At 42.6% G+C, this 15,975-nt stretch overlaps 1 protein-coding gene across 1 annotated transcript; it reads left to right on the top strand.

Annotated features, from left to right (window-relative positions):
* Positions 1–1,498: 1,498 nt before the first annotated feature.
* On the top strand, positions 1,499–15,948 carry CAPSL (calcyphosine like). The gene is made up of 6 exons (XM_074932473.1): positions 1,499–1,607; positions 6,024–6,160; positions 6,994–7,171; positions 8,014–8,223; positions 10,501–10,641; positions 15,895–15,948. The coding sequence occupies exons 2-5, from the start codon at positions 6,024–6,026 to the stop codon at positions 10,600–10,602; spliced, it is 627 nt and encodes a 208-aa protein (XP_074788574.1). The 5' UTR covers positions 1,499–1,607; the 3' UTR covers positions 10,603–10,641; positions 15,895–15,948.
* The last annotated feature ends 27 nt before the right edge of the window (positions 15,949–15,975 follow it).

Here is a 15,975-nt window from a genome sequence, read left to right as displayed (position 1 = left end):
TATTTTGCTTTCAATAACCTGTCCTTGATTTTCCAATCTAATGGCACCCCTCCGATAATCAATGCAAATTCTGCATTTGAAGAATTTCTTTACTCAGGTGGGATGCTGAATTTCAAGGACCGAGTTGTTGTTCATTAAGAATTATCTCTTCCGTTTTCACTCTCCGTTTTGCCTTTGCAGTGTGTGCTGGCTGACGGCAGGGGCTGCTCCTCCATCGCCGGCAGCCCAGGTCACATCAGAAGCCCCTTATCTCTTCTGTATTCCCAGGAGGCTTCTAGAGATCAGTTCACAAAACAAAGATAGCAGATGGGGGGATGTTACATTGTCACAAAGTCAATATTTTTGAATCACAGAATGATTAAATAAGCATTGTTTCCTGCTTGTGCATTAATGTACAATCAGTTGCCAGATGAGAGATATAAAGCGTAATACAAAGTCTTGCACAAGCTACGGTTTAGTACCAGGAAGTACCTGTCGATGAAAGATAGCAGCCTGCCAGGATGCAAATGTTATTACTCTTGTAATTGCCTAAAATAATTTTCTGCTCATGTCAAGAAACAATACACTTACTCATTCTTGCTCAGTGTTTTATCCATGAGCAGAAGTGGGCTCTCTCCATTTCCCATGTGTTCTCGCACTGACTTGTAGGAGCTGCCATTGCCATTAGCCCTGAGCCTGTGTGCTCAGCTTGCTGCTGCCGCAGAGGGCCAGGGAGTGTAACACAGACTATTTTTTGACCCCTATGGAGTCTGTCAATACACCAATTCTTTCCCCAAGTGTTACACTATGTCACTGATAATGTTTGTGACCTTCTGCAGACAGTTGTTGATAGCTGTGTCTAGGCAGAGGGCAATTTTTCCTCATCATATGGGTGTTTAACCTTTTCAGTTCTCTTCTTGCTGCAAATGAACACAATCTCAACATCTCCCTAGAGGTTCTCACCACCATCGAGTCTTCAAATTGGCAATTAAGCAGCAGGACAAAAAATACACCAGCAACTTGTTTTTTGTGAAACACAATTGGCAGGCTTTTACTTATTTTCTCCTATTGTGTTTTGAGTAAAGGACTGAAGCAGCAAGTTTTTTCAGCCCTATGAACTACAGAACAGAGAAACATTATCAAAATATTGCCATGCCCAATGTTGGCATGGTGATACTGCACCCTCCTGCTGGCATCTTGGTGAGGGACAGTGTGAGGTGTCTCCCACTCTCTCTCCCCCAGTCCATGTGGGCAGAGAAGAGAAGGAAGGCATTGATTTAAAAATAAGTTAAATAAAAAAACTCTTGCAACGCAGTGGCAATTGCCCAGGGAAGTGGCGTAATTGCAGGTTGGGCCAGCCGCAGCCACCAGTGTCACCTTGGAGACCGGCTGGTAAACTCTAGGCTTCCCAAAAAAGGGGGGGCCAAGGCAGCTGGGTGTGCAAACAAGTAAAACGAGATGGACAAGGAAGCTCTGCAGTGAGTCTGCGGCCCTGCAGCCTCTCCACTTGCCACCTGAGCCCAGTGAGAGCCTGGGAGCAGGGAGGCAGGTGGAGCACGACTTTGCCCCAACCCCCCAACACCTCCCAAGTCCAGGGTGGAAACCCCAAGTGCAGGATAGCATTGCAGGTAAAGGATTTTCTCTCTTGTTTTCTAGCTTGCAGTGAGCTTCTCTGATCAGTTGAGCTTGCGGTTCAGCCAAGAGTGGGCTTTTTTATACACATATATTTATATATATATATCAAATACATGTTGCGTATATAAAATATGCAAATTATATATATGCAAAATAGCAAGAGTGGTACTGCCCCACCTGCAAGAAGATAGGAGCTGGACGATGCTGGGGGTGGTGGAGAGGCATAGAGGAGGCTGCTACAGAGGGGTGAGTGGGACTGGGAAACCAAATTTTTAAGGAGGTCTTCAGATGATTGCCAAACACTCATGCAGTTTTCACACTTTTAATAACTTAATGAAATTATTAGGAACAAACCAAATGCGTGCAACTAGTTTAGGTCAGTAAATCTTTTCTCAGACTCTGAGATCTGCTCAGGGATGGTGTGCAACTCATGTGTTTGGCCAGGACAGGGACTTTCAGGAGCCTGTGATAATGGGGAGGCTAGTATGGGTTTCTGCCTGCCACACTGGGGTGTTTTTCAGGATTTCACAAGTGTCTCTTGGACTTAGCTGAAGGCTAACATATAAATGAATGGTGCTGAGCTTAGATTAAATCTTTTTCTTCCCAGATTTAAGCCTCAATCTTAGAGGGATGTAAAGAGATCTGATTGCTGAACAGCCTAAGATTCTTCTGGAAAAAAAACAAAACAAAACAAAACAAAACAAAACAAAACAATTGAGAATTTCAGGTTTTGTATTTGTTAAGAAGAAATGCAATTGTTTCTGTCCAGCCTTCACAACACAAAATTGCCCATAGAAACAAAGAATGCTGAGAACACGGGGTATTGTAACTGTCCAGGTTGTTACACAAAACAAAACACTCTAGCAATCAGAATTAAATTAACCAGCCTCTTTCATGTCACCATGGGAGATGTCTGATGATCTTGGAAGAGATGTAAGAATTAAAAACATACAAAATTACGGTTATGGCCTTTTCTTGTTTTATTAATTGTTATTAATGCATAACATGTTTGTAAGGTATACAGAGAACTGTTACAGTCAGCAAATCCTGACTGTATCTTTACCTACTTCACATTATCCAAAAAGGGGGAAAAGCAAAATGGAAGGAGAGGAGAGACCAGGTGAATGTGATTCCTCTATCCTTGCTCTGATTCAGAATCTGTGATTTTACAATGCAGTATAGACTTTTAACAGCCTGGGAAGGGTTTATCTCTAGCTTAAACCAGCAGCCAACAGAAATAGTGGAGTGGTAGATGTGTTACTACTGACCAGGTTTGCATGTAGTACGCTTTATGTTTAACTGGTTTTCTGTATTTACTGAATGTATAGAAAGGATTCTCAAATGCATGCTGCTGTGTGATAAAGAAAGACAGATCATGTTTAAGAAGCTTTAGTGTGATGTCTAAGTGATTTTTATATAGCAATGTGGTGTTGATGTATTGAACATTACAGAGAATGGAGATTTTCAAAGAGCAGCAGATATATTTATTATTAGTGTTTTTAACCATGATACATGGGGAAAAAAAAAGAGTTAATATCTCAGCCTATGGCATTAGTGACATTACTAGACTGCTCTGTCCCACTTCAGGAGGAACACTGGAAAAAACTGGAAAAGTTCAGGAACAAAAGCAGAACTATCTAACACCTAGAAACTCATTTTGTAACAAGAATCCTAAGGTCTGTCTAATTACTTAGCCAAAGAGGGCTTAAAAGAGTCTTTCAAGTGTTTGCATGTGGACAATTTTTTAACAGGTATCTCTTTAATCTAGTAAAAGAAAGTAAAACAGTGTCTAATATGGGGGAAATTCAGACTAGAAACAAACAACATATTTTAAAAAGAAAATATTCAATACTAGCACAGCTTAGCCTAGAGATGGTCACTTCTCAGCTAGAAGTGCTTGTGAGTGTAGAAGCAAACTTTGTACTTACTGCAGACATAACTGAGGACTGGCCAGTTTCAGTGGCTTTTATTGAGGTGCAGGAGATCCTAATAGATACCACAGAATCACAGAATCATCAAGGTTGGAAAAGACCTTGGAGATCACCCAGTCCAACCATTAACCTCACACTGACAGTTCCCAACCACACCATATCCCTCAGCACTATGTCAGCCTGACTCTTAAAGACCTCCAGGGATGGGGACTCCACCACTGCCCTGGGCAGCCCATTCCAACACCTAACAACCACTTCTGGAAAGAAATGCTTCCTAATATCCAGTCTAAACCTTCCCTGGTGCAACTTGAGGCCATTCCCTCTTGTCCTATCACTTGTTCCTTGGTTAAAGAGGCTCATCCCCAGCTCTCTGCACCCTCCTTTCAGGTAGCTGTAGAGGGTGATGAGGTCTCCCCTCAGCATCCTCTTCTCCAGACTAAACACCCCCAGTTCCCTCAGCTGCTCCTCGTACGACCTGTGCTCCAGACCCTGCACCAGCTCCGTTGCCCTTCTCTGGACACGCTCGAGTCATTCAATGTCCTTTTTGTAGTGAGGGGCCCATCTGATACCGTATCAGATGATACTTTCCTAGCCTCAATTCATGAATCTCGCTTGCAATGATTATTTGATGTGCATTGCAATATGCTGGAAATGCCTCTGTAGAACCCAAGGCAAAGAGCTGCTACACTCTTTGCATTGTGTGTGCTTGTGCAGATTTTTGCAGTGTACAGTGGAGACAAATTATGTCATCACTGGTCTCATTATTTATAGATCTGTATAAATACATATCATAGTATAGAGGCATACTGCACACTGCTATGCATGGGTTATGCACTCTGTATACAGATTTATAGACATTATATATATGTAAGCTATAGTATGTAATTATGTAATGTAAATATAGTTTGCACTGTGTTCACGTAACCTCACTATATTTTATATTCTTGCCAGTTAAACATCACTTAAAGACAGATCATTGTTTGCAGAAAACATTTGTGACTGCTGATCTCACACAGCTGTAAGGTCTTTCTGGTCATTCATTAATGAATTCCCAGAAGAACTTTGCTCATTCTGGCTGAAGCAAAAGCTGAAATGGTCTCTTTTCTACCATGCTAGATTCCTACAATTAGCTAGTACTGAAACCATTTGAGGAGGAACAAAACCATTTTACTTTTCTGTTTTTCTAAGCCCAGGTGGTGTTGTCTGAAGAGGTTGCAGAAGTCAGCACATGTGACATAGCCATAGCCAATAATGCTCTGTAGACAGGAGCAGAGTAGTTAAGATGAAACAGTTTAATTCTATGTTTCTCAGAAGATTTCTCTGACCATTTCAATTCACACCTCTGCATGTGCAATAACAACGAGATTGGAAGTGCAATGTACATGGATGATGCCTCACAGGGCTGCCCATCTTTTTCATCTCCCCACCCTCAGCACCCTTAGCAGAGCACCTCTGAGTCAGGAGCTCTGCTGTAACTCAACCCAGTCCTTCTGTAATTCTTTTTGTGCCCTGGTCCTGTGATGCTTTAAAGGCTGGAAAATATTTTGGGGGCCTTTGTGATCTGTAGACCCAGCAGCCAGGCTAGGGAATGGCAGTCCTGGTCCTGACCATGTGCTCAGGGGTGAAGATTCAGTGTACCCCTAAATGTCAGTATGGCCATGGGCAGCCCTGATGCTCTTAGCATTAGGCACAAATAATCCATGTGGGAGAAGGAGCAACCCTCTGCCAGCCCAGGCGTGCTGCTCTTGGTGGTGCTGTTGCAGTGCTGCAAGTCCATGGTCTGGTTTTCCCATTTTTTATTCCACTGTCTTCCTCTGAGGGAAGCTGGAAGCCTTATGTGACTGTTGGCAGAGTCCTGAAATCCTGGAGTGCTAAATGCTGTGCAAGTTTAAGGTATTAATTTCTTCTGCAGTTGTGTTGAAGTAGCACAATGTGTCATCTGTAGGTGAGGTCAGGTCTCGGGGTGACTGCCGTTGCAATGGAAGAAAGCCCTGCTCCGGAGAATTACAGCTACAGTGGAACAAAAGCAAACATAAGGAAAAGGTCCTCAGCCAGGACAACTGTGCTGTCACAGCTCTACCTGTGAGCAAATTCTAACTGCACACCTGGCAGGCTGAGAAGGCTCAACAGGGTGCTGGGACTGCGGAGGCAGCAGTGCTCTCCTGACTGCCTTCACCAGTTTTCACTGTATCCGTACACTGTAGGCAGCAAATTCTTACCCACACTTTCATATTTGCATCTGGGTTAATCCCAGGGTGGTTTCCTGAGCTTTTCTTTCAGGGCTGATGGCCCATATTGTCAATTTCCCCTTCTGATAAAAGGATATAAGGAAAAGAGAGGGTCAAAATGAGTCCTCACGGAGAGAGCTGCCACCACTTTTCAAGTGAGGGATTTGGGATGCTTCATATACTAAGGCAGGTTTCAGCACTCTGCCTTGTGCATGTGAATCCATACTATATGAGCACTTTGGTCTTCCAGATGCCAGGCACAGCAAGACATGACCGAGAGATGGCAATCCAGGCCAAAAGAAACCTGTCCAAAACGACCGACCCTGTAGAAAGACTTCGCCTGCAGTGTTTAGCAAGGGGATCTGCAGGCATCAAAGGACTTGGCAGGTAAGTCTAAGTCAAATCCATTCTTCAGCTTAATAGCTTTAGCTGTAGGAGGCTGATAGGCTAAGCAGGGACCAAAACTTGAGTTTCCTGATTCCAATGCAAATGATACAACCCACAGAGCCTGGGCTTGGGTCTCCTGTGTTTTGGGAGAGAGGACTGACCTGCTCGTTTGTTGAAGGATGCAGACCATGAATCCCTCAGAGGAAGGTGTGTCCTTGAAAGGGGGAACAAAGGAGGGGGAACATGATCTCTCTCGTTGGTATTTTCTATAATTAAGTATCTCAGTGCTGGGATTTTGTGCTTCCTTTCCCTTGGGGTGTGATTCCCCTGTGTGTAATGATCTATTAGCTGTTTAGTTTATGAGAGACATCTAGAATTCTTCTGCAGTCACACTGAGAGTGTGGGTCACCCCACCCTTAGGAAAGGGTACATCACACCCTGAAACCACTCCTGGGCCTCATAAACCACAGAGGGATACAAGGTCACCAGCTGGAACTTCATCTACAAGCCCAACTTTTAGATGACTCAATGTATAATGAATAGGAAGACTCCTTCAGTTAAGGCAGACTTCACCTCATTTAAGTTTAGCAGTGTAATATTCAGGCACCCAATCTAAGCAAGTCACCACTGCTGCCAGTAAGTGTGGCGGGTTTTTGTTATTGTGGGGTTTTTATCCCTCCCTCCCTATTTTTTTTTCTTTTTCCCTCAGAAGACTGTACAAGGGGGAAATGTTACCTCAGAAAGGTGTCCCTGTGCTCTGTCATTGTGCTAAACCGCTGCAGCATTTTCCAGGTTGTCCAATGCATTCTCCTCAAATTGCACATTTTTCACAGAGTATTTCGTATTATGGATGATGACAACAGCAGGACTCTTGATTTCAAAGAATTTGTGAAAGGATTAAATGATTATGCTATGATGATAGACAAGGAAGAAGCACAAGAGATTTTCCGGATATTTGATAAAGATGGCAATGGAACAATTGATTTTGATGAATTTCTTGTTACACTGAGAGTAAGTCTGGGAATTTATGTTATTACTGCAAAAATGGAGAAAAATCCTTGATTTCTCATTAAGTGAAAATGAAACACAGCACTTTTTTCAACTTAGTAACTAGGAAAGTCTACAGCTCTATTTAAAAAATCAGTAACTCTTGAAAAGTTAAAAGGTTCTATGTCCATCTAAATACACTAAAGGAGGAAAATCACCCTAAACACCACCTCTGTGGATAAGAGAGATGAGAGAGCTGTGAAGTGTATAGTTAAAAGAAATGGTTGTGATATTATTATTATTATTATTATTATTATTATTATTATTATTATTATTATTATTATTATTTGCTGCCTTGATTCAGGTACCTAAATTGCAGTCCAGGTACTTATGTGGTTCAGACTATTAATTGCACTTCTTTTTCTGAAATTTTCTCATGCATCTCCTTATAATATGAACTAATTCAGTGGTGGCTTTCCCAGTCAGCCGCAGTGTGACTGATTTGCGTTGGAGCCTTCTTGCTCTGCTGCTGTCTAAGCAATTAAGAAAGGAAATAATTAATGCTGATGTCTAAGCAATTAGGAAAGGAAATAATTAAAGTAGGTAGAATAGGAAAGTGTTCTAGGTAGCATTTTCTCTCTTACTGTCCATTTGTTATCATATTGATAGACACTGAATAGTCTTGATCGTACTGCTTTTTTGGTGATATTTTGCCCTTCCTAGCTCATAGACAGTGTAGACTGTCAGTAGTTTGTTGTCCCAAGTGCCTTGAAACAGGATTATTATTAACAGCAACAGTTACTTGAGTTTGAAACTCTGCAAGTAATTGGCAGAAATAAAATTATTCTGTTACTATTTCTTTACAGCCCCCAATGTCAAATGCAAGAAAAGAGATCATCATGCAGGCATTTAGGAAGTTAGATAAAACTGGAGATGGTGTCATAACAATTGAAGATTTGCGAGGGGTGTATAATGCAAAGCATCACCCCAAATACCAAAATGGAGACTGGACAGAAGATCAAGTTTTTAGGGCCTTTCTGGATAATTTTGATTCACCCTATGACAAAGATGGGAAGGTGAGTAAAGCAAACACCTAACGTCAAGCCATGAAATCACCATCTGACTCAGTATTTGACTTAAATTATTAAATGCGAGAGTGATTGCAGTGCCAAACATGCATTTGTGTTACATATGGGGGGGGGGGGGGGGGGGGCATTAAGATGGATGCATAACCTCTGCATAGGACTGTTACAGCTTGCTTACACATTCAGAAACAAAGGGGCTCTGCAGGAAATGCAAGGGTAGATGTGAGATGGCATTTACAGGCTTGTAGCCTGAATGATCTACTTTCATAGATTAAGTATATCTTCAGAGTAACCCACATGATTGCTGATTTTCAAGATCCACATAAATTGGAGGATTTTTTACTTCTTAGGAGAATAAGTACGAGGATCCATTTAGAAAGCAGCTTCCCTAATGTCAAACTTTACAGTTACCAGTTCTCCAGTGTGTGTAATTACTGAAAGACATGGAAATCAGTCCATAACACAGATAGATTTATTGACAGAGAGTTGAAGAGAGGGTGGGATTGGCGTGGCTGCCACCAGCCGTGTGCCTTGAGGAACCACTGGCTGGGCTGGGGCTGGAAGCCCCTCCTGCCCTCCACTTTGACTCTCCAGTGCAGGTACAAAGCCTGGGCACTTCCTGTGATGCACTTCTTACGCATCCACTTTGTAACATCTCCAAGTCAAGCATGCCTTCTTTCCCCTAGCTATGTGTCTGCAAACTTCTTTGGTCTGAACTTAGATGTGTCTGACGAACTTAGAGCAATTGTGGATCTCCTCTGTTCACATGGTGGTATTCTTGGTCTGAGTTGTTCATAATAACAAACTAGATAAGGTTTCATCAGTGCTTTGTGGAATGTCTTTAACACTTCACGCTTCTCGGGTGTCACCTGGGTTTAAACGGCTGCACCACACTGGTGACTCTTACCTGTCTAATGGCTGGCTACTACACCCAAATCCTCCACTTGCTTTGCTTCCAACAGGAAGGCTCTCAGTTTGTAGGGAGGCAATGTTTTTTATTTCCTTCAGGCATCACTTCTCACTTGGTGGAGCTGAATTTCATCCCTTTTTCTGTTCTGCCATCCTCAGAGGTACCAGTTGTGTGAGTTGTCCCCTTCCTTCTCTGCAGCAGTGGTGACATCTAGCAAACCTCAGGCAAAATGTTCCTGCTTTTTGTGCTGATACATGAACACATTAGAGTCTCCAAAATGATCCTTGACCAGTTCAGTACCTTGTACCTCATAAATTCTGCAGTGTTTGAGCTTATGAAAAAGTTACTCTGAGCACCCGCATCTTGTTCAGCAATCCTGACATTAGTTCACCCAGTTGCAGTTTCTTCCAAGAACTGTGACAATCCTGTGCCTGATTCAGAGGTCACTAATGACACTGGTATGAGCTGAAACCTAAAATGTTTTTAGCAGAAATGCTTAAAGGCATCTGCTAGAAAGGTCCTCTTCACCATGATCTTGCTGGATGCTTCTGAAATTGGCAGGGTCAGTGAAGCTTATAATTGTTTCCTGACAGTAAGACAGTCTGCAGTGTTCACTTCTCCCCATTGTGACTTTTTACTTAACTTTCAAACGGTATAGGTCATTCCTTGAATAAACATCACATAGAAAAATATTTGCTTCTACTGCATTGTGCATTTGAGAGATAAGGCATCACAAGAGACATGCACTTTTGTATCTGCCAATCTGTTTGGGGTTTTTTAAACAGTAATTTTAAAAGCAAGTCAACCTCAAAATATCCATGAAAGATTTTCAAAACTCAGTTATTTGAAAAAATGTTTGCTTCTTTAAGTGAGACCTGTTTAAAACTATAATATTTCATCTTTAGTGAATGGATATAAAGATCCTAGCTGTCCCTGGGTTGCACCAGAAAACCCATCCACTTTTATTAATAATAATGCAAACACCCCCACCCCCCACCCCCCACCCCCCCCAGTTTATAGCATCTCAGGGTGGGGGGGTGGGGGGGGAAGCATTAAAACATTTGTCTTCTTGAGCAGCACTGATTTTAACTTCAGTTCCTGGTAAGGTTAGTTTAACTCTACATGTTTCATTTCCATCCAAGTGTTCCCGGAGGACAAGAGCTCTTATTTCTAAAAAAGAAGTGAACTGACGCAAATTTGCAGTGTCTTCATTCTTCCGGTTGGATTCCTTTTCACCAGCAACAACATGAAATAGCGGGTGTTAAGTTCCATTTAGAGTTCTTCTCAATGTGTGGTTTTGACTTTTAGTATTAAAAACATAAAGGTTCAATTTTCTATTTTAAATCCTTCTGTCTCAGGTCACAACGGAAGAATTCATGAACTACTATGCAGGAGTCAGCGCGTCAATAGACACAGATGTCTATTTTATCATCATGATGAAGAATGCTTGGAAAATCTGATCATATGATTAAAAGAGCAAGACTTTACTTCCACCTTTTGTAGGTTCCCATGATTAAGTTTATGCACAACAACACGCTCATTTTCCGTAATAACAGCTTCCAGTAACTGTGCCAATTACAGTCAATCTGCAGAAATAATTCCCTGATGCTTCTGTAGGCTCAGCCTCAGGGGAATGGAGCATAATCAGAGCAGATCTGGCATCCAGTCAGTCTGCATATCTGTCCCTTTTCTCCCTGCATCCCTGACACTTCTTTTCTGAGATGAGATGCTCCTTTCTTCTCAGACATCCGCATTAAGTCCCTGTGGCTCCTGATTGTATCCCCTCCTCCAGTGTTAGCTCTGCTTGACAGAGGATCAAGAGGAAGAGACTGAAATAATCTGGAAGGGTGGTGGTCTGGGGAAGACTGTTATAAATGTGAGGAAGTCTGTCCCAGGAGTGTCACATAACCCTCTCACCTGTAGCACTGCAACATCTCTTGACTTCTTGGGACTCACTTGTGGGATGGTTCAACTGCTTGGCTCACTGCTGAGAACATGTGAGTTCCCAGTGCCAGGAGGCTGGAAGGAGAAACAAATCGAGAAGGGGAGACATGGACCAGAATAAATGCAAACTGCTCTTTAAAGACCTGTTTTCTCCCCAGCTTACAACTCAACATATAGGCATCTTTCCTGTGCATGCCTTGTTTCAAACCTGTGTGGGCCTGCTTATAGCTTTTTTTTCCCCCTTTGGTTTCTTTCTTTTTGTACTGTGAGATCACCTCACTAATATTTTTCTTTAAAGGACATACCTATGTTACAGTAGTTTCTTCTCATCATTCCTGGAATATTTATTGGTCCAGTAGCTGCTGTCTGTACATATCTACACCAAAAGTTGCTTTCTACTTTTTGTATTTATACTGGTTTATGACCAAGCTATGACTTCAGGGTACTTTCTGGGAATTCAAAAACTTGTAAATTTCTTGCCTTGTCATCTTCTCTTTATGTTGCTAAAAAAGGATGGGAGCCTGCCCTCTTGTTCATGCCAATGAGGCTATCTCAGTTCTGAGATCTTCTGTCCTTTCCCCATACAGAGAGTGGGGAAATGGTGCACAAAGGAAACTGGGGAGAAAAAAAAAAACAAACAAAAAAATATTTATTCTTGCCTTGGTTCCTTTTATTTTTGTGATCTTCTTTCTGCTTCTCTTGCATTGTTGTGCTGCTCTCCCATACTGAGATGCTGCCTCTGTAGCAAAGGGCTTGATATGACAACATTTGCTCCATTTCAGGCTGGCCATCAACTAAAAACAGTATAGGCTTACAGATTGGACTTTCAAAAGAGCTCGACTGATGAAGTCTCAGCTTTTACTTAGTCTGGCCTGCTAGCAGTTCAAATACTGAGGTCCTGAGTTCTTACTGCTCTGGTCTTGTTCAAACTCTGCTTTTGTTTTGTCCAGCCATGATCTCAGTACAAGCAATAACTGCTTGCAATTCCTTAGTAAAGGCTGTGCAAACTCAATTATTTTCTTTGATATGTAAGCCTCCAGAAACTTACATACTGCCTGACACAGGAAACTGTTGGAGAGGGTCTCTTTATGATTGACACTGATAAGAGGAGCCTTTACTTACTGCAATGCTACAGAAGTGCCAACATACCTTACATGAATAACAAATTTATTATCAAATAGAAGCTGTACATGTCCTGGCAGCTTGAGCAGAATCCATTTATTTCTCATTTATTAATTGGCTTCACACAGGGTGTGATGTTATCTGTATTCTATATTAAAAAAAAAAAAAGAAGTAGTGTGAATTGTCTGTGGAAATCACAAAATGAAAAAACTATTTCCTTTTGACACACTATCTCATGTCTTCAGACCCCACAGTGATCTGTTGTGTTGACATTTAATCAAGTGTAGTGGAAGTTTTAATCTCAGCTGCAACCAGTTTGTCTTCTCACTGTTAATATTCTCCAATTTTATTTAATCCCGAATGCAATATATCTTTTCAGAAGGGAGGAGTGGTACTGGAAGCAACTATGGGGTTTTTTTAAACAGCAGAAGCTTTGTCACCAGCTGTCAGATTCCTTAGCAGGAGCCTGTGATGGCTGGGGAAAGCTCAGTGCTCCAGGGTGAGGTTTCTGTGCTGAGCACAGGGGGTTTGTGTGGGGATCTGGGGGACTTAAGCCAGGAGACCACAAACTCTCTTGTCCTGGTGGGAAGGCTCAGCACCCACCCTGCGGGTGAGAGATGCAGCTGGTGCAGCCCTGGTGCCCTCAGACCCGCTCCCAGCTCCTTGGGTCTGCCTGCCAGTGGACCTTATTGCTCACTGGATTAAGTTTTGAAGCATCAGGAGGACGTTTTTCACAATGTACTCATTTTGAAATTTGTATGGAGCATGTTTCCAAAGGCTGGTTTTAGTTTCGTTTGAAGTGGGTTACAAAGTTTCTTTTCTCTTCTGTGGGAAGAGAGTTGCTACTGGAGCAATCTGAATAAAAACTAGTAACTGCAGAAAAGGCATAGTGCTTTCAGGTGAAAGAAATAATCTGGGAAAGAATACCTTGTGATTTTTCACTTGTAATCAGATGCCATAGAACACAAATTGGACTCTGTGCTGTAAGAAATGTCATTTGATTAATATGTGTGCAAATTCATGGAACAAACAGTCATTACATTGGCTGCTAAGCTAGGAAAATCTCTACTAGGAGATGTGCAGCCATAATGACACACTGGGCACGCACACCTGAGATTCAGTGGAAGCAGTCTGCAGAGGTTAAAGTCAAGTTAGAGGGATTTGAACCAGACTTGAAGGAATATCAGGGCTAACAGGGGGTGACCAGAGCCACCCTTCAACACATCACTGTCCCTGTCTGCTGGGCCTGCTGCACTGTGATCTGGGAGAGAAAAAAATGAAGCTCAGGCGTTTGTGTTCAGCTGCAGGCTGCTTGCTGTGTGCTGGTTAGAGACCCAGCAGATGCTGGAGATGGTGATGCAGGCTGTCCTGCCAGTCTGTGGTTGCACAGCACACACAGCAGAAACTGGGAGATAGGTGGCAATGCACATGATCATATCTGGTGCTAGCATCAAGATTGTCAGATCTTGGTTCATGCTTCATGTTCAAAGCACTATTTCTTCTTTCTGATTGTGCAACAGATGCCAAACAGAATAGCACAAACCATAAGTACATTTAAGTCTGCAGGGCTGTGGGCCAATACCAGAGGCAAAGGTTTTGCTTGAAACTTGGGCTCCAGCTTGCCCCACTGCACAGCACCTTGTCAGGGCTTCAGGGCTGAGCTCTGCCCTCCCCACCAGGCTGCACCAGAAGCATACTCTAAAAATTCTGGCTGAACCCTCTGGTCCCTCATAGAGGGAAAAGACTCCCTTATCCTCCCCCCCCCCCCCCCCCCCCCCACCTGCTTCAAGCTCTACCTGAGCCATCAGAGCATCTCTGTGACCCACCACCATCCCAAAATAACACAAGGCCTGGGAGTGGAGAAGCAGGGGACAGCCTCTCCCTCTGACATGTTCCCTGGGGAAAGGCAGCACTCCAGCAGAATTCTTCACTGCATTTTGGTTTTACCCCTTGTGTGCTTTTGTGGCTTCATGTTTTTGTCCTGGATGGGAAATTTTTGGCTTGATATGGCCCACAGCTGTTGTTTGGCTCATGTTCACTCCCACAGCATAAATTTCTGGTTCAAGAAATTGGGTTTTAATGCAAGCCCAACTCACTGGCATATATTCTTGAAATTACACCACAAGGTATATTCACTGATGTGATTCTTTATGCTGGTCTCCTGGCACAAAGCTGTCTTGGCAGAGGCAGGTGGAAGCAGCTGGGGTTTTTGCAGATGAAACCACCTGTGCACATTGCTGTATGAAAGCCAGTTTGTCTTTATGTAACAGCTTTTACAAGGTATTGCCTCAAACCTCTGTAGCTGCATGAGCAGAACAGAGCTTTGCCACTCCGGAGCAGGCCTCCCAGCCTCTGCTGTCACTGGCTGGCAGGAGGAGTGAGCCTGGGATTTTGGCTATTTTTGCCTTCCAGCTGCTGTCCTCCACACAAGAAGCAGCAGCAGCATGCTCAGCTTTCCCTCGTAAAAGAGATAACGCCGAGAGCAACCTGCCACCGTTGGCAGCTGCCCACTTTCTATGACTTTTGCTATGCTTATAGCCCATCCTGTTTCTCTAGAAATGCTTTCTCATAGACAGCTCAGGAGGAAGGGGTGAGCAGGAAGCAGGTTTTCTAGTGGTCTGTACTCAATGCCAAGTTTTCAGGTGGTTGAGAGCAGCCTTGGTATTTGACGCAGCCCCCCAGCCATACTGGTTTACCTCAGATGAGTGAGCGTTGGTTTCAGGTCTAGCACCTCTTCAGCTCTCACACCAACAGAGGCTGCAGGAGGCATAAGCACGGTAGGATGCAAAAGCTTCAGCTCGCTGGTTTGCAGCCAACCCCGGGTATGGCAGCCCCACCTCTGACAAAACATGGACCCAGGCTTCCTCCCAGTTTACAAGGTTGCTCTTGATCCCAACAGGACCTGCCCCTGAAGAATGGGGATGGGATCCAGACTCTGTTGAATGTCTTGGCAAGTAGGAAAATGAGAAAGAAAGGAAGTGAAATGTTTCATGGAATTTAACTCAAGTCTGGTTTTCTGTGGAAAAGCAGAGATTGTGGCAAAATGTGAGAAGTGTTTATTTTCCAGAGATAAATCTGTTATTTTTGCATTGAAAACATGATATTTTTGCCAAAAGCTGCATTTTTTTTTCTTTCAGTTGATACTTCAGCATTCAAAATTTACTGGTTTTTGTGTTTGTTTGTTTGTTTTAGTTTATGTACTTTTTTTTTTTTTTTTTTTTTTTTGGGAAGGCATGGATTTATTCCTTTAGATATTTCCACAAATACATTTCTGCTTTGTTTTTCATTTTTTATTTCTTGACTAAACTTTGGAGATTTTTACATTCATTTGTTGATGCTACTAATCTAATTTCATCGTGACATCTATGTTATGCTGTAAATATACCAATAACCAGCATAACTTTCCTTAACATTTTTTTTTTTTTCAAGGACATAGCAACAGCTCTGTCTCCCAATGCAAGAAGCTCAGTCCATTGACCTCAGTGTCACTGGACCAAATGCTGTGTGAGATCTTGCTGCCACAACACATCCTAATGTCAGATTAGGACAGTTTGACATAAAAACCAGATTTCTGTGGAAGACGCAAAAGAATTACTTGCAAAATACAGGGATGTGTTACATAAACATCTTGATTTGGGCTACAGTGTATAGCCATCACATGTAAACACTGTTTTTTTCATTCTTAGGTTACAAAAGATGAGTTTTTGAACTACTACTCGGGAGTTAGTGCTTCTGTGGACAGTGATGCCTACTTCATTTTAATGATG

The sequence above is a fragment of the Athene noctua genome, chromosome Z (genome assembly GCF_965140245.1).
Source record: "Athene noctua chromosome Z, bAthNoc1.hap1.1, whole genome shotgun sequence".
NCBI classification, from domain to species: Eukaryota; Metazoa; Chordata; class Aves; order Strigiformes; family Strigidae; genus Athene; species Athene noctua.
The sequence above is the reverse complement of the archived record's forward strand: the minus strand, read 5'-3'. Positions and strand labels throughout refer to the sequence as shown.